Raw genomic sequence first — 18439 nt, 5'->3', positions numbered from 1 at the left:
ATTATATACGGAATCTACTAAATAATGCCGCAGCACACACAATTAAGAAGAAATCTGAAACTGAAAAAGTGTGGTAATGTTATGATTTAGAGGTTTTTTTTTGATATTGAGATGAAATATAAAATTTTACATTGTTGATAAAGAAACATTATTAAAAATGTAATGTAGTCAATGTGAAATATATATATATATATATATATATATATATATATATATATATATATTATATATATATATATATATATATATATATATAGTCAGTGAAATACTTTTCAGTGTTTGTCAAAATAAAATTGAATATATTTAAGTTCAATATTAAGCAATGAAGGACAAATTCTCATTCATGGGGCATTTAACTGAATAAATATTATTCAATAATTCATATAAAGATTTTTTAAAATTAAATTATTAAGCAGACTGAATGTATTCAATTAATGATCTGCCAAATTGAACTTTAAAATTCCAAACGAAAAATGACTTTTTAGATTCAGAAGTTTCTATCTGCACTTGCCCTGTTTTTTTTACCCCAATTTGCAAATTTTCTTTCTTTCTTTCTTTCTTTCTTTCTTTCTTTCTTTCTTTCTTTCTTTCTTTCTTTCTTTCTTTCTTTCTTTCTTTCTTTCTTTCTTTCTTTCTTTCTTTCTTTCTATTTTATATATCCATTCATCCAACCTTTATATCTGTCCGTTTCTTTCTGTCTGTCAGCCTGTCTATCTGGTCTGTCTGTCTATAAAAATGTCTATCCATGCAGACTTGTTCCTTTTAAAAAGAAATCCCATCAGCTGATGTTCTGTGAAATGGCTCTCCAAATACAACCCTTTAAAACCATTGTTGCGATAACAGTAACTTTTGCACAAATCCGTGAGCGTTTTTCTGTCCGACTTTCAGGAAATGATAGTGTGCACACAAAAGGCTGTATTTTGCTTTCAGATCTGACTTCCTCCATCTCTCCCATAAGTGTTTCAAAGCTTTGTCAGATAGCTTGTTTGATGTTGAACTATATGTGAAGCCCTGATATGTGAATGTAGAGTAGTCTGTCATGCGATATCGTACAAACTGCTCTGAATGAGCCATATGCACTTACTTGACTTTTGACCTTTAATCCTGATTAATGCTGGCATCGTACCATAGTATAGTGTGATGTGGTTATGGCTTTACGAGGGGGACATGACGTCTTTTTGAAGGTCTGCTTTGAGCTCAGCTGTTCTGGGGTCCTTAGGGATGAGGCCAGATGCCACACTAAGCCCGTTTTAATTTGGATAATTTGATGTCGGCCTCTGTGAGATTGACGAATGTGCTGTCATATGAGGTGGAGAGAAGCTGCACCATTGTGACAATGCCCATTTATCTGTCTGCCAGAACAGACAGGCTGGTCACTAACAGAGTCCGGCTATCTCAGGACAGCTGGTGACACTGTAGTGCATTTTGCTTAAATTCTTATTTTACAGTTTTATTCCTTCAAAAATTAGATGACAGCTGATGTAGCTGATGGATGAAATATTATGAGCTATCATTATGAACTTGCATGACATAACTACATGAGCTCCATCAGGCTGTGACAGAGCATGTGACGGTTATTATAGGTTAGATTTTGATTAATTGATTTAGATAGACTAATTGTATATATATTAACTAATTATACAAACTAATCAAATTAATTTGTTACAACATTGTGTTTGATTGAAGTTATGTCAATGGAGTGTGAATGTTTATTGCTCACACTGTTACGAGTGTGATATTGCGTTTATACAACAGTAATGATGTATATAAAAGAGAAAATCAAAGGTGGAGAGTCTCAAAAATCCTATGATGCGAGGATCCGCCATTCCTTCACATCTGCAGCTGACGTCAGCACAACAGAATCTGTTACTAATTCACCAACGTCACTTTAAAGCTAGTATTTGATTGATTCTCTAGCGTAACATCTAAAGTGATGACAAAGCAGGTGATTTTGCTGACATTTTAAGATTATAAGGCTGAACGGCATGAAATGCCATCAGTCTAGAGACAGTCTAGAGAAGTCTAGAGAAGCACTTTAGCAGCATCTAGAACAGCAGCCTGTAAGTACATTTAAGATTTGTTTCAGTTGTTGTGTATGGTTTGAGGACTTGTTTCCAGCTGTTTGTGTAAAGTTGTAGGACATTTAAACTTGCTTTCAGTTGTGTATAATACTAGAAGTTGTTTAGCCACTGTTTCCTTGGTTACTATAAGAGCTTGTGTAGCGAACGCAGACGCGGTTTCGCGTCGTCCGCCTCAGTTTCGGCCCTTGTTTTGACTCGGGAGGCGTGTCCAAACGCCAGGTAACCACTATATAGTGAGCACGGTAGCATTAGTCGGCAGGAGAAGCACTTTAGCAGCATCTAGAACAGCAGCCTGTAAGTACATTTAAGATTTGTTTCAGTTGTTGTGTATGGTTTGAGGACTTGTTTCCAGCTGTTTGTGTAAAGTTGTAGGACATTTAAACTTGCTTTCAGTTGTGTATACTAGAAGTTGTTTAGCCACTGTTTCCTTGGTTACTATAAGAGCTTGTGTAGCGAACGCAGACGCGGTTTCGCGTCGTCCGCCTCAGTTTCGGCCCTTGTTTTGACTCGGGAGGCGTGTCCAAACGCCAGGTAACCACTATATAGTGAGCACGGTAGCATTAGTCGGCAGGAGAAGCACTTTAGCAGCATCTAGAACAGCAGCCTGTAAGTACATTTAAGATTTGTTTCAGTTGTTGTGTATGGTTTGAGGACTTGTTTCCAGCTGTTTGTGTAAAGTTGTAGGACATTTAAACTTGCTTTCAGTTGTGTATAATACTAGAAGTTGTTTAGCCACTGTTTCCTTGGTTACTATAAGAGCTTGTGTAGCGAACGCAGACGCGGTTTCGCGTCGTCCGCCTCAGTTTCGGCCCTTGTTTTGACTCGGGAGGCGTGTCCAAACGCCAGGTAACCACTATATAGTGAGCACGGTAGCATTAGTCGGCAGGAGAAGCACTTTAGCAGCATCTAGAACAGCAGCCTGTAAGTACATTTAAGATTTGTTTCAGTTGTTGTGTATGGTTTGAGGACTTGTTTCCAGCTGTTTGTGTAAAGTTGTAGGACATTTAAACTTGCTTTCAGTTGTGTATAATACTAGAAGTTGTTTAGCCACTGTTTCCTTGGTTACTATAAGAGCTTGTGTAGCGAACGCAGACGCGGTTTCGCGTCGTCCGCCTCAGTTTCGGCCCTTGTTTTGACTCGGGAGGCGTGTCCAAACGCCAGGTAACCACTATATAGTGAGCACGGTAGCATTAGTCGGCAGGAGAAGCACTTTAGCAGCATCTAGAACAGCAGCCTGTAAGTACATTTAAGATTTGTTTCAGTTGTTGTGTATGGTTTGAGGACTTGTTTCCAGCTGTTTGTGTAAAGTTGTAGGACATTTAAACTTGCTTTCAGTTGTGTATAATACTAGAAGTTGTTTAGCCACTGTTTCCTTGGTTACTATAAGAGCTTGTGTAGCGAACGCAGACGCGGTTTCGCGTCGTCCGCCTCAGTTTCGGCCCTTGTTTTGACTCGGGAGGCGTGTCCAGCTGAATTCAATCAGCTAGGGCTTTGGGGTTATATAAACAACTAGTTCACCGCGGCAGCGGTCGTGGCAGCCTCGTGTGAAGACCGCCTCGTGTGAAGACCGACGAGTGTAAAGACCATCGACTCTACCTGCGCGACTCCACCGAGCAAAAACACTGACAAAGCACTTGAGTACTTTACTGTATTGTTTTACTTTACACCTATTTTTTGTTGTCAGTGCACTTTTATTATGTGTTTTCTAATTCCTGTTGTTACTAACACTCGCAAAACACGGGAGGTACACTGCAGGCGTAATCCTCACAACCTTCGTTCAATACATATATCTACTATTTCACAACTCTCTCTCTCCGTGGGCCTCTGGAACTGTCAATCAGCTGTTAACAAGGCTGATTTTATTACCTCCATAGCTACATATTCTGACTATAATCTCATGGCTCTAACTGAGACCTGGTTGAGGCCGGAGGACACTGCTACACATGCTACTCTTTCTGCTAATTTCTCTTTTTCCCACACTCCTCGTCAGACAGGGAGAGGGGGTGGGACTGGACTACTAATTTCCAAAGAATGGAAATTTACTCTGATACCGTCCCTGCCAACAATCAGCTCCTTTGAATTCCATGCAGCCACCATTATCCACCCCTTCTACATAAATGTGGTTGTCATCTACCGCCCACCAGGTAAATTAGGTCACTTCCTAGATGAACTGGATGTTCTTCTCTCATCTTTTTCTAATTTTGCCACTCCCTTATTGGTGCTAGGTGACTTCAACATTTACGTTGACAAACCGCAAGCTGCAGACTTTCAGACTTTGCTTGCCTCTTTTGACCTAAAAAGAGCACCTACTTCTGCTACCCACAAATCAGGTAATCAGCTAGACCTTATTTACACACGACACTGCTTCACTGATCAAACAATAGTAACTCCACTACAAATATCTGATCATTTCCTTCTGTCTCTCAACATCCACATTACTCCTGAGCCGCCACACACTCCAACACTGGTTACCTTTCGCAGAAACCTACGATCTCTCTCACCCAATAGACTATCCACCATTGTTTCAGACTCTCTTCCTCCATCTCGCAAACTCACTGCACTTGATTCGAACAGTGCCACTAATACACTCTGCTCCACACTAGCATCATGTCTAGACCGATTATGTCCTCTTGCATCCAGGCCAGCCCGTGCCAGTCCTCCTGCACCCTGGCTCTCGGATGCTCTCCGTGAGCATCGCTCAAAACTTCGGGCTGCAGAGAGAATTTGGCGGAAAACTAAAAATCCTGCACATCTCTTAACATACCAAACTCTTCTGTCCTCTTTCTCAGCTGAGGTTACTTCTGCAAAGCAGACGTATTACCGTCTGAAAATCAACAATGCCACTAATCCTCGCCTACTTTTTAAAACATTTTCCTCCCTCCTCTATCCTCCTCCTCCACCCGCATCCTCCACACTTACTACTGATGACTTTGCTACATTCTTCTGCACCAAAACTGCAAAAATCAGTGCTCAATTTGCTGCACCTACAACAAACACGCAAGATACAACACCAACACCACACACACTCACCTCTTTTTCTCAGCTCTCCGAGTCTGAGGTGTCCAAACTTGTGCTATCTAGCCATGCAACCACCTGTCCACTCGATCCCATTCCCTCTCATCTCTTGCAAGCCATCTCTCCTGCAGTCATACCAACACTGACTCACATAATTAACACATCTCTTGACTCTGGTTTATTCCCCACTACATTTAAGCAGGCTAGGGTAACCCCACTGCTAAAGAAACCCAACCTGAACCATACGCTACTTGAAAACTACAGACCAGTATCCCTGCTTCCATTCATGGCCAAGATTTTGGAGAAAGTAGTGTTCAATCAAGTCCTGGACTTTCTTACTCTAAACAATCTCATGGACAACAAGCAATCCGGCTTTAAGAAAGGCCACTCAACTGAGACTGCCCTGCTCTCGGTCGTGGAGGATCTCAGACTGGCTAAAGCAGACTCTAAATCATCAGTCCTCATTTTGCTGGACTTGTCAGCTGCTTTTGACACTGTCAACCACCAGATCCTGCTATCTACGCTTGAGTCACTGGGCGTTGCGGGCACTGTTATACAATGGTTCAGATCTTACCTCTCTGACAGGTCATTCAGGGTGTCTTGGAGGGGAGAGGTGTCCAACCTACAGCATCTAAACACTGGGGTACCTCAAGGCTCTGTTCTTGGGCCACTTCTCTTCTCCATCTACACATCATCTCTAGGACCAGTCATCCAGAGACATGGATTCTCCTACCACTGCTATGCTGATGACACCCAGCTATACCTCTCTTTTCATCCTGATGATCCCTCGGTTCCAGCTCGTATCTCAGCCTGCCTGTTGGATATTTCACACTGGATGAAAGACCATCATCTTCAGCTGAACCTCGCAAAAACGGAAATGCTTGTAGTTTCTGCCAACCCGACTCTACACCATAACTTTTCAATCCAGATGGATGGGGCAACCATTACTGCATCCAAAATGGTGAAAAGCCTTGGAGTAACAATTGATGACCAACTAAACTTCTCTGACCACATTTCTAGAACTGCTCGATCGTGCAGATTTGCACTCTATAACATCAGAAAGATCCGACCCTTCTTATCTGAACATGCAGCTCAACTCCTTGTTCAAGCTCTTGTTCTCTCCAAACTGGATTACTGCAACTCTCTACTAGCTGGGCTTCCAGCTAACTCTATCAAGCCTCTTCAACTGCTCCAGAATGCAGCAGCACGAGTTGTCTTCAATGAACCTAAACGAGCACATGTCACTCCGCTGCTAGTCCGTTTGCACTGGCTGCCAGTTGCTGCTCGCATCAAATTCAAAACTCTGATGTTTGCCTACAAAGTGACTTCTGGCCTAGCACCTTCTTATCTGCACTCACTTCTGCAGATCTATGTGCCCTCCAGAAACTAGCGTTCTGTGAATGAACGTCGCCTCGTGGTTCCATCCCAAAGAGGGAAAAAATCACTTTCGCGAACGCTCACGCTCAATCTGCCCAGTTGGTGGAATGAACTCCCTAACTGCATCAGAACAGCAGAGTCACTCGCTATTTTCAAGAAACGACTAAAAACTCAACTATTTAGTCTCCACTTCACTTCCTAATCTGCAATTGCCTCTTTGAATATCACACTAATTGTACAAAAAAAAAAAAAAAAAAACTACTAACACTTCCCTTCTTAGACTTTACAGACCTGAAACTTGCCTTTAGTACTTATTCATTGTTGCTCTTAGTTGTGTAAATTGCTTCCTTGTCCTCATTTGTAAGTCGCTTTGGATAAAAGCGTCTGCTAAATGACTAAATGTAAATGTAAATGTAAATTTCTCAGTATTTCTTTGTTGCAAAAAGGAGATCACAGTATTTAACCCCAAAAAAGCCAAAGCAACGCAAACACTAGTAGGTTACTGTTTTGTTTGTGATAACGAACAGTGCTGAAAACACATGAACTGAACTTTTACTGAACTAGTCTGCAGTAACGTAAACAGGAGACTCATTAGAAACAAACAGATGGCCAACCAAAAAGTAACTCTGAGTTATACAAAGAGTGGCCAACACCAAATACATACATTCCTGATATGCGAGTCCCATCTCACACTCAATACACTACAATTATATGGTATAAATACAGCACTACAACATACAAAGGAGAGAGATGGACTCATCAGTTTAATAATGATATGATCAGCTGCAGTTTGGTTTTCTTCTCTGAAGGCTTATTATGTGGTTTCACCATCTTGTGGCTGAACCTCAACTGTGTTTGCTCTGCTCAGTACAGACTTATGAATGCCAATGCTCTGTATCTTTAAATTGATAAATATCTTAAAATAGGTACTATCCTTTTAAATAATAGTTACAATCTAAACGACTACATTCTCGTCTAAAAAGGCCTCAAATGTACATTATGTTGTCGAACAGTTGCAATATTTGTCAAACTAGTGAGTTTATTGATGTGCTGTCACTCCATGTGGGCGGAGTAATACAGAAGGGTGAGGAGGCTGTATGAGTGTTGTTATTAAGGGAATATTGCATGACTATTAGCCAATCAGATTCGAGAACAGTACAGCACTGTTGTATAATATTAGGGCTGCACGATATTGGAAAAATTGGAAAAATATACATTGTGATATATATATATCAGATTGCAAGCAAGAATAATTTCAATAGAGCAAAGAAAAAAGTAAAAGAAACAGTGTCTTATGGTTTCGAGAGTGTTCATGTACAGAAATTGAATGATGAAATGTAAAATAACACTATATAGTTCTCATTGTATTAATAATTAAGTAAAATGATACTTCATGAAAGTTACAAAGGTTGTACATTTTTGTGCCCATATGCCTTAAACACTCTTGAAATGCCTATAAAACACATGCAAATGCTTAAGTTTCGCTCTGTTATTGTTCTACTTTACAATGACTCATGTATTGTCAATTGTTGTGTTGATCCACTATAATCAGAACTTAGCATTGCATATTGTGCAATGTGACTATTGCAGACACGCACTTTGTGATTTTAATGCTGAAACAATATATTGTGCAGCCCTGATAGTAGGGTTGTCACGATACTGGAGTTTGATACCAATCAGTCATGAAATTTTAAAAACGTCTATTTCCCATGAACATTTGCGCGGTGTTGAGCACGTTCTTAAACAGCGCTGATTTGCCATTGTGTTCAAGTGCTTAACAAAAATTGGCCATAAAGGTCATCAGTTCACTCAACTCACTGTTGTTTAGTAAGTGTAACCACAGATACAGGGACACTGAAGAATATATATATATATATATATATATATATATATATATATATATATATATATATATATATATATATATATATATATATATATATATATATATATATATATATATATATATATATATATATTTTTTTTTTTTTTTTTAACTGTCTATCTAATCTAACTAATGTTGAAGTTGTTTCAAACTATTGTGATTAGATTATATGTTTTTTGCAGTTTATTTGTACATTAGTAGCACAATATGATATTCTACAAAGACAAAATTGTCATCTAGGAATGCACAATATATTGGGTGCCATATTGTTTTGCCATATGTGTATACACGTGTAAGTACTACTGTGGGTGTGTGTAAATATATGCAAATATGTGTACATGTATGCATTTATCTGACTATATATTTGTTGTTTATTTTGCTCTATTGGTTTATACATTTGTTTTTTGTTTTTTTTCGTATTTGTCTATCCATTTTTTTATATATTACCCTGATATTGATGTTTTTTTAATACTTGTTTGTTTGTGAAGCACTTTAAGTTGCATGTATCTAGGAAAAGTGCAATGCAAATAATAATAATAATAATAATAATAATAATAATAATAATAATAATAATAATAATAATTATTATTATTATTATTATTATTATTATTATTATTATTATTATTATTATTATTATTATTATTATTATTATTACTACTACTACTACTACTACTAAATTAGTTTCAAATATTAGTATCATGATTGTTATTTAGATGTCTAGTTTAATTTTTCATTAATATACGTTAAGAGCTCAGCCGTGGCTCCAGTGCTCATTTTTAACTCTGCTAGACTGCATACAGTACCGGTTACTTTTAATCTACCTCTTTACATCTGTTCCTTTCTTTCTTCCTTTTCTTTCATTCCCTGTAGCCTACATTGACACTTATCCAAGTACTTATTAGCGAACATTCCTCTCTTTATCTCATTCTTTCATTTCATAAGGTTTCATACACATGCACCCATTTCCTTTCAGTCTTTTTCCTTCACGCTTTCTTTTTCCCCCTTTCATCCTTTCTTCCCTTTGGGAGTAATAAAACGGAATTACATGGACATATTCAAGAAAAGAGACTGACAGATGGGCTAAAGTCTTTGACTCTCTCTCTCTCTCTCTCTCTCTCATAGAGTAAAGCACAAAACACATAAAGGGTCTCTGAATTACACACTGGTTGAAAATGATACTCTGGCTCTTCTTTCCTTCCGGCGGTTCTAAATATGTCTGAGGCGTAACGGCAGGACAGGACGGGTGAGAGGATGGCTGCTCTTTGTGATGAAAACAAAGCGCTCACTTGCCTGCTCTGCACTTTACAAATCTTATGTTACGCCTTTGTTGTACATGTGTCATACATAGGTGCTTATGTAGTGCCGTACAATGCAGAGCACACTCTCTTTATGAAGCATTCAACCTTGCCGTCTGAAAGGGTTGGGTATTTTTCATTTGCTTCACTGTGGTTTTAGCTTTCTGTGCTTTTTCGGGCTCTGTTTTCACTCATCAGGCAGGCATAGTCTGAGCTGCTGCTGTCAGACTCAGTGGGGGACGCACACTCAGCAAGTGTCCACAACACTACACAGCCCTCAGCGCACACACACATTTGCACTCCAATCCCACCCATCCAGTCTCACAAACAGCGCCATTCAGCACTCTGCCGCCTCACCTCCTGGGAGTTCAATGCTGACATACAGTGTGGTTTCTGGCTCTCGACATGTGCCAGGCTCTAAACAGACCATGCCTGACAGAACCCAAAACCCGTCCACATTTCATTGACTTACCTGAACTATATTTGAATCAGTGTGACAGGGCCCTTAAAGAAGGTTCCGTGTGTCATGTTGAAAAATAGATGTGATTTTTTTCAGTTGTTTATTAGTGCTGCGTGATTAGTGTATAGATGTAGAAAATAGATTAGATTAGTGTAAATCGAGATTAAAGGTTTTAGCAAAAGCTGTGATTCTCATGCACATCTTTATGGGAGAGCACGGCTCTGTGATCAGCAGTAAATCTCTGAAGGCCAGAGGTATGCTGGCAGAGAGAGCTTAACAAATCAAATCAATTGCCACATCATCAGCAGCACATGTGCTATCTTCTTGTTAAGTGGTGACGTGTTTGTGACGTATGTATACTGTTTCCAGGTCCAAGCCGCCATTCATTTGAGTGGAGAAATCATTCGTTTATGATTGCGTTTTATTCCTATCACACATTAAAGTTAATTTTACATAAAGTCATAGTGTACACAACAATCTCTGGGCTTGCTGCATAACAAATACCAAAATTTTAACAATTTATAAAACAATGAATCATTTTCTGGCCATCGGATATTAGGCATGGACATATATATTGCGATCGTGACTTTCGAAAGTATTAAATCGCTTTGTAAACGTTTATTATTACCATTTCATGAATCTCCCCATTCAGTTGAATAGAGCGCTTGGACCCGGAAGCCGCTCCGCGTGATGTCACATTTAACAAGCGGATGATGAGTAAAAAGTTTAGGTGCTGGCTCTAGACAGTACAAAATACAAACAGTGCAAATACAACGACAGTGCAAAATGCAGACAGTACAAATAAAATGACAGTGCAAAATACAGACAGTGCAAAATACAACAGGATACTCTTAAAAAAAAAAGGACAATGTAAAATTGACAGCGATATGTACAATAAATAGGTGTCTACAAAGTTGTAGGCAGTGTTGTTTCAAGTATGAAGCTGTAAAAGTACAGTGCATGCTACATATTGATGGTGTGCATGGTGATGGTGAGGGGTATGTAAGAGTCTGTGTGAGGTGTGTTAAGTGTTCATCAGCCTAATAGTCTGAGGGAAGAAGCTTTCCTTCAGTCGGCTGGTGCGTGACCTGATGCTGCGGAACTGCTGTCTCTGTAGGCCGTCTCATCATTATTGGTGATACCACCGTTGTGTCATCAGCAAATTTAACGATGATGTTGGAGCTGTGTTTGGCTGTACAGTCGTGTGTAAAGGGAGTGCAGGAGTGGGCTGAGAACACAGCCCTGTGGAGCACCAGTGTGCAATTACAAAAAAACGTCAGCACATTGTAAAAAGAGCTTCATCCATTTGATAGCACACATGCTGCAAATCCTCACAACGTGAAAACATTAAAAAATGCACTGCATTTTCCCACAACGCAAAAAAAATAATGAAACCGGCTGCTTTTTCTTACATTACAAACAATTTATGGAAACGTGCTATATTTTCTCACAACACAAAAAGAACAGAGCACAAGGAAATGTTTAAAGGGGACCCAAACGCATGGCAGATGCCGCTACGCCATGACCATTCCTCAATGAAGTTGTAGGTGATCTTTGAAATTGAATTATATCATCCATTCTACTTCTTTGTTATTCCCTCGCCATGGCTGATTGCACAACATTGCTGAATACCAAAGAGGTGGTGCTGACATTTTAAATGTGGTCAATCTTTTATTAATGCACTCATGCTCTCAATGCCACCAAATTACAGATTTCAAAACAAGGCAACATTTTAGGATTAAAAAGCAAAGCTTAATCATAAAATAATAGATTTTTCTATGAAATGAACATTTTAGTGCTCACTTGGGGCCAATGCTGGCAGATGAGGGCTTATTTACATTTAGATAACAGAGCGATGCCATTTTACTGTTTGCGTCCTGATCAATTTTGACCATGATATAATGCGTGTTGTAAAATAGCCAGTCAGTGTGTTGGCGCTGGAGAGTCTAATTTAGGATGTTTTCGTGTGATGGCTGTTAAATGAGGTGCGTCTGTGTGCGTGTAGAGCTGTATCGTTCATCTATTTGGAGTATGTGATGCGCGTGCGAAGCCTGAGCCTGCGTTCTGTCAAACGAAGAGAGCAAAGCTTACATTTGCTGCAAGGTCACGACTGATTGCTTGCCTTATTGATGGCTCACTTTTCAAATGTCTTTGAGCATCTTTATACGTGCGTTCTTGTCTGTTTGTGTTATTGGCTGTTCAGCTTTATTTATTTGTTGGTGGCTCTTGATTCTATTCCAGTAAATGGGTGCACATTTGAGAGTTTGTTGTGCCGTGTAATTGAGTTGCACTTGCGTCACTTGCATACAGTGATATCACACACAGGAAGCAGCTGCCCTTAAGAAGAGCGGCATTAATCATTAACAATGCCGTGAGCAGAGTTCACCAAACACACACAGCCCAGCCCCCTTCCTCTTATTTATTTATTCATTCATTTTTACTTCACGTTTGGGGGAAGTAAACTGGGTCAAAACCCCTTGTGCCTCTACGTGACTCGTGATCATTTTGCAGCTCTTCATATCTGAAGGTAAAGCCTTGTTTTGGTTTGCCACAGTGGCTCCTATTAGGCTCTTATTATACATTTTCTGTCTGACTGAGGTGAAAGAATGGTATGTTTAAAAAAGGAAGAAGGTAATGTTCTGTCATTATATCCAGGATGAATCAGATCCGCTAGAATATATACATGTCTTTTTCATCTCTGCTGCTTGTTTAGTGTGTGTGAAAAAAGAGAGTGTGTGTGGGATCATTCAGCTGCACCTGCAAACAGCAGCTGATAATTTGTGGTTGTAAATAAGCTGTTGAAATTCAGGTTGAAGCAATTTTCATAATAAATCATATGCTAAATTAAATTCTGTATAATAGGAACAGGATCAATTGAAGTCACAGCGTAGATACAAAAATAATCAACACAACCCTACAACACAACACACTTACTCCTTCTGGTCTATTTATCTATCCATCTGTCTGTCTGTTTGTCTTTCTGTCTGTCTCTTTTTAATGTTCATTCTGCCATACATTCAATCTATTTTTCAACTGATCTATCGTAATATCTAATGTTTTATCCATCCTTCTATCTACTAATCTTTCTATATATATTGTCTATCAATCAGTCTAATGGACTGTCTTCTACCATTGTGTTGTATCTATCTTTCTGTATTTTATTATTTTGTTCTTCCATCCATCCATCCATCCATCCATCCATCCATCCATCCATTCATCTATCCATCGTATTTATAATCAATATATTTGCCCGTACATCCATCCATCCATCCATCATATTTTTAATCAATACATTTGTCCGTCCGTCCTTCTGTCTGTCCATCCATCGTATTTATAATCAATATATTTGTCTGTTCCTCTGTCCTTTCATCTGTCTGTCCTTTCATTTGTCCACCTGTCCATTATATTTATAATCAATATATTTGTCTGTCCCTCTGTCCTTTCATCTGTCCACCTGTCCATTGTATTTATAATCAATATATTTGTCCTTTGTCTGTTCATCCATCCTTCATATTTGAAATCAATATATTTATCCGTCCATCCCTCTGTCTGTCTATTTATCCATCGTATTTATAATCAATATATTTGTACATCCATTCATTCAGCCATCATTTTTATAATTAATATATTTGTACATCCATCCATTCAGCCATCCAGCCATCATTTTTATAATCAATATATTTGCACATCCATCCATCCACATTATTTATAATCAATTTATTTTTCCTTCCGTTCTTCCGTCTGTCCACCTGTCCGTCCATTCATCATATTTATAATCAATGTATTTGTCGGTCCTTCCTTTCATTCGTCAATCCATCCATTGTATTTAAAATCAGTATATTTGTCCGTCTGTCTGTCCAATAATAAATATATTTGTCTGTCCATTATTACGTCTGTCTGTCCATCTATCCATCCATCCATCCATCCATCCATCCATCGTATTTATAATCAATATATTTCTCTATTTCTCCTCCTATCCATCCATCGTATTCATAATCAATATATTTCTCTATTTCTCCTCCTATCCATCCATCGTATTCATAATCAATATATTTGCAATTCCCTCTGTACATCCATCCTCCCATCCACCATATTTATAATCAATATATTTACCCATCCATCCATCCATCCATCCATCCATCCATCCATCCATCCATCCATCCATCCATCCATCCATCCATATTCATAATCAATATATTAGCAATTTCTTCTGTACATCCATCCTCCCATCCACCATATTTATAATCAATATATTTACCCATCCATCCATCCATCCATCCATCCATCCATCCATCCATCCATCCATCCATCCATCCATCCATCCATCCATCCATCCATCCATCCATCCATCCATCCATCCATCCATCCATCCATCCATCCATCCATCCATCCATCCATATTCATAATCAATATATTTGCAATTTCTTCTGTACATCCATCCTCCCATCCACCATATTTATAATCAATATATTTGTCCTTCTGTCTGTCCATACATCCATCCATCCATCCATCCACCATATTTATAATCAATATATTTACCCGTCCAACCGTCCATCAATATATTTGCTCTTCTATCCATCCATCATATTTATAATCAATATTCCACTAATCCATCCATCAATTTTTTCTTTCTTTGAAATAAATGTAAATGCATCTTTTGCTGTTTCATACTGAGTTGTGACTTTTTTGATGGTTCATCCAAAGAAAATGTCATCATTTACTCAGCATCGTGTCATTCCAAACATAGGTGACTGTTTTTTGGAATGTAAAACAAGATATTTTAACATGTCTCTCATTACTTATATGTTTTTCTCTGTGCCATTGAAGCCTCCACAAAGGTGTTTGGTTCCCCTTGTTCTTCAAAATGTTGTCGTTTTTGTTACTAAAACAAAAAGCAAGTCATACTGTTTTTGAATGGATTTGAGCACGAGAAAATATTAAAGCAGAATATCCAATTTTGGACCGTTTTGGGATATTTCACCCAAAAATGTAAGTTTTGTCATGATTTGCTCACTTTTGATTTTGTTCTGTTGAACACCAAAGAAAAGATGTTGAAGAATGTGGAAACATAACCACTGACTTCCTTTGTATTTCGTTTTCCTACTCTGAATGTCAATGGTTTCTAACATTTTTCAATATATCTTCTTTTATTAAAAAAAAAAAAAAAAAAAAAAACACCAACAAAACAATAAAAAAAAAATTCAAATTGATTGACAGCATTTTTGGGTGAACTATCCCTTTAACTTTCAGATGGCGTCACTCAGTGGTTTCCCGGACACATAAAATGAGAGGATGAGAAAACGATCACGGCATTTATTTGCGCTGATAGCTTTGCTGACTCTCGCCTTACACACCACCTCGTATGTCTCTGACTAATTCAGGCAGCACCTATTGATTTCAGGCTGGGTCACCTTTAGCAACACGCTACTGTGCTTCAGGGAAGAGAGAAACAGAGAGAAGATAGCTGTCAGTTTGCATTGAGATCAAGCAAGTAAAAGAAACTGAGAGAAGAGTTCCCTATATAGATATGGAAAGGGAATCCAAACGCCATTGAAAGAAAGTACAGGGATTTAATGCTCTGTTCCTCTCACATGAGAATGTTTCCTGTTACTTTTCATCACTAAATTAATTTAAACAAAGAATTTATGTCCCTATGAGTAAAACATTTTAAGTAGTGCTCATTAAAAAACACAAAGAGTGAAGCGGAGTTCAAGTGAATGTATGGCTAAAAATGCTATGCTAGTAGTACATGGGTACAAATAGAAGCAGTATTATTGACCATCTCAAAGGAAAATTGTTTGTCTCTGTCATTCCACCGCTGAATAACCCTCATCAAGCCCTTTTCACCAGCAGGAGATTAGAGAAATGACCTGGAGAATGGCCTTCCAATGATTATAATGCTTCTCTGCTAGCCACCCTGCTAGTTCATGGCTAATGTATTATCTTATCTATTATGGTCAGGCATTTACAGTTACAGGTCTCATGAAGGTGTAATTTGATCTATTCAGCAATGTGATGAAGCCAGCCTTGGGATGAAAAAGGATACTTAGAATGACGTAATGTAATTTAAAAAGGTTACTGTATATTCAGGTACTGTTACCTACACATTTCATGAAAAATGAAAATTCTTGGGAAGAAATGAAGTAGTGTAGTATCTTGTTCAAGTTTGTTTGTGTAGGGCTTTTCATCATTAGCATTCTCAAAAAAGCTTTGCACAATGTGCACATTATTAAATTGCAATTCAATCAGAAAGAGTTAAAGAAATGCGCAGTTCCATAGGCTATGCTATTGTCCATTTGTTTTTGTCCAATTTTCTGTCAACGAATGAGGATTTATACACTATCCTATCTGGCTTTAACACTCTGAAAATTAATTATGATTAATAAAGTATTGTTTTAACCATTAATTCCTCCACCAACATGAAAAACTATCCATTCATGTAATATTTTCCTTCCTAATATTAAGTTCATATATCATGGCTCTGTAGCATTCTTTTTATTTTATTTTACTTTTTCAATTTTTATGCATCTCCAGTGCTTAATTTGAGCCAGATCTTGCCGGATCCTGTTCTGGAAAATCTCAGATATTTGTGTTTTTTGTTCCGGTATTTATTTTATGAATCTGGCATTAACAAGCCACGTTTGACTATTGTCCCTCAACAATATTTTCATTCAATCATCTTTCTTACGTTTATAATCACTCTTGCTGGTTTGGTGTTTGTTTTGCGTGCAGTGAGCAGCAAAAATAAATAATGGCATTGGTGGCCAACTTAAATAATATTTGTGTTTTTAAAATGGCAAAGAGGCAGTCAAGCATCTTTTCATTTTTTTAAAACTACGAGTAAATGAGCCTGATCAAACGAGATCTCGCGAAGAAAGAACTGCGTCCCTGAATCAGGATAGCAGGAGACAGAAGCAAAGCAAGCTCAAGTCAGCCAGAAAACATGACGGAAGAGGTAACTGTGGGCTCGTCTTGAAGATTAGACTCAGTGAGTCATTTAAGTATTTTTTTTCTTTTTACTTGGCACATATAGTGAAGTGGGGTGGCGCAGTGGGTAGCACGTTTGCCTCACAGCAAGAAGGTCGGTGGTTCGAGCCTCGGCTGGGTCAGTTGGCTTTTCTGTGTGGAGTTTGCATATACTCTCCGTGTTCGCGTGGGTTTCCTCCGGGTGTCCCGGTTTCCCCCACAAGTCCAAAGACGTGGTACAGGTGAATTGGGTATGCTAAAATTGACCGTAGTGCATGCGTGTGTGTGTGTGTGTGTGTGTGTGTGTGTGTGTGTGTGTGTGTGTGTGTGTGTGTGTGTGTGTGTGTGTGTGTGTGTGTGAGAATAAGTGTATATGGGAGTTTCCCAGTGATGTGTTGCGGCTGGAAAGGCATCCACTGCGTAAAACTTATGCTGGATAAGTTGGCAGTTCATTTCACTGTGGCGACCCCAGATTAATAAAGGGACTAAGCCGAAAAGAAAATAAATGAATGAATAAATAATAGTGAAGTGAAATGAATAGTGATTTTTTTTATTATACGGTTATTGTTTTTAGATGCATGTTTTTATTAACAATGACTGACCTATATTGTTATATAGTACAAAATAATTAAAAACTGTTCAGAAATGTGATGCGCTTTTTCTTTTTCGCGCTGTCACCGTTTAATGACACCATGTTCCAGGAAAGTGAAGTTGTGTGGTGGACGTTAGTAACGGTGACTTTTTTTCCGGTTTTGTTTGAGGAATTCATTTACAAATTAAGCATTGGGCATCACTGAGTGTTTAGTGTTCTGATAATGCCTAATAGCTATACTGCACATCGTGCAAAGGAGTTTTAATATTGTACAGGATAATTGAATATTGAGTATTCATAATTCTTTTCTATTATTTCTTTACAGCGTTGTATTCAACTTTTGTTGAATTGAGATGTGCTTTATAAATAAAGTGAACGTTGAACATTATGTACAAAAAGGGTTAAAATCTCACAATTCTAGCATTGTAACATTACAATCTCAAAACAAAAATATTGTGTTTAAACTCTTTTAAAACAGAAGTTGATTTCACCAAACAGTTTGGATTTAACGCATTACACTAGCAACTGTACAGTTGCTGATGTCATAAATACAGTCTGGTTATAAGTTTTACTCAGAATTATTACACTTTCAATGCCATTGAGTACATTCTCTGGTAAAAATAATCAGTTATTAAATTACAAGTTATAGCAAAATGATAATAGCATATTTTTATGAGGATTCTTTCAAAACTTACCATCCTTAAGCTTCTGAATGATACATTTTTAAAGTAGCCCAACACTCCCTCATGAGCACACTAAACCTACAAA

At 38.1% G+C, this 18439-nt stretch overlaps 2 protein-coding genes across 2 annotated transcripts in view; both read left to right on the top strand.

The window, feature by feature from the left end:
- spsb4a (splA/ryanodine receptor domain and SOCS box containing 4a) overlaps positions 1–18439 on the top strand; it is a 143329-nt gene that overhangs the window by 811 nt on the left and 124079 nt on the right. The gene's annotated exons all lie outside the window — the stretch shown is intronic.
- LOC141378646 (uncharacterized) overlaps positions 660–18439 on the top strand; it is a 471123-nt gene continuing 453343 nt past the window's right edge. Inside the window, exon 1 of the mRNA XM_073928690.1 lies at positions 660–6886. Coding sequence (XP_073784791.1) covers positions 3778–6486 — 2709 coding nt within the window. The 5' untranslated portion in view covers positions 660–3777 and the 3' untranslated portion in view covers positions 6487–6886. The remainder of the gene's footprint in view (positions 6887–18439) is intronic.

The sequence above is a fragment of the Danio rerio genome, chromosome 2, assembly GCF_049306965.1.
Source record: "Danio rerio strain Tuebingen ecotype United States chromosome 2, GRCz12tu, whole genome shotgun sequence".
Lineage (NCBI taxonomy): Eukaryota > Metazoa > Chordata > Actinopteri > Cypriniformes > Danionidae > Danio > Danio rerio.
The sequence above is the reverse complement of the archived record's forward strand: the minus strand, read 5'-3'. Positions and strand labels throughout refer to the sequence as shown.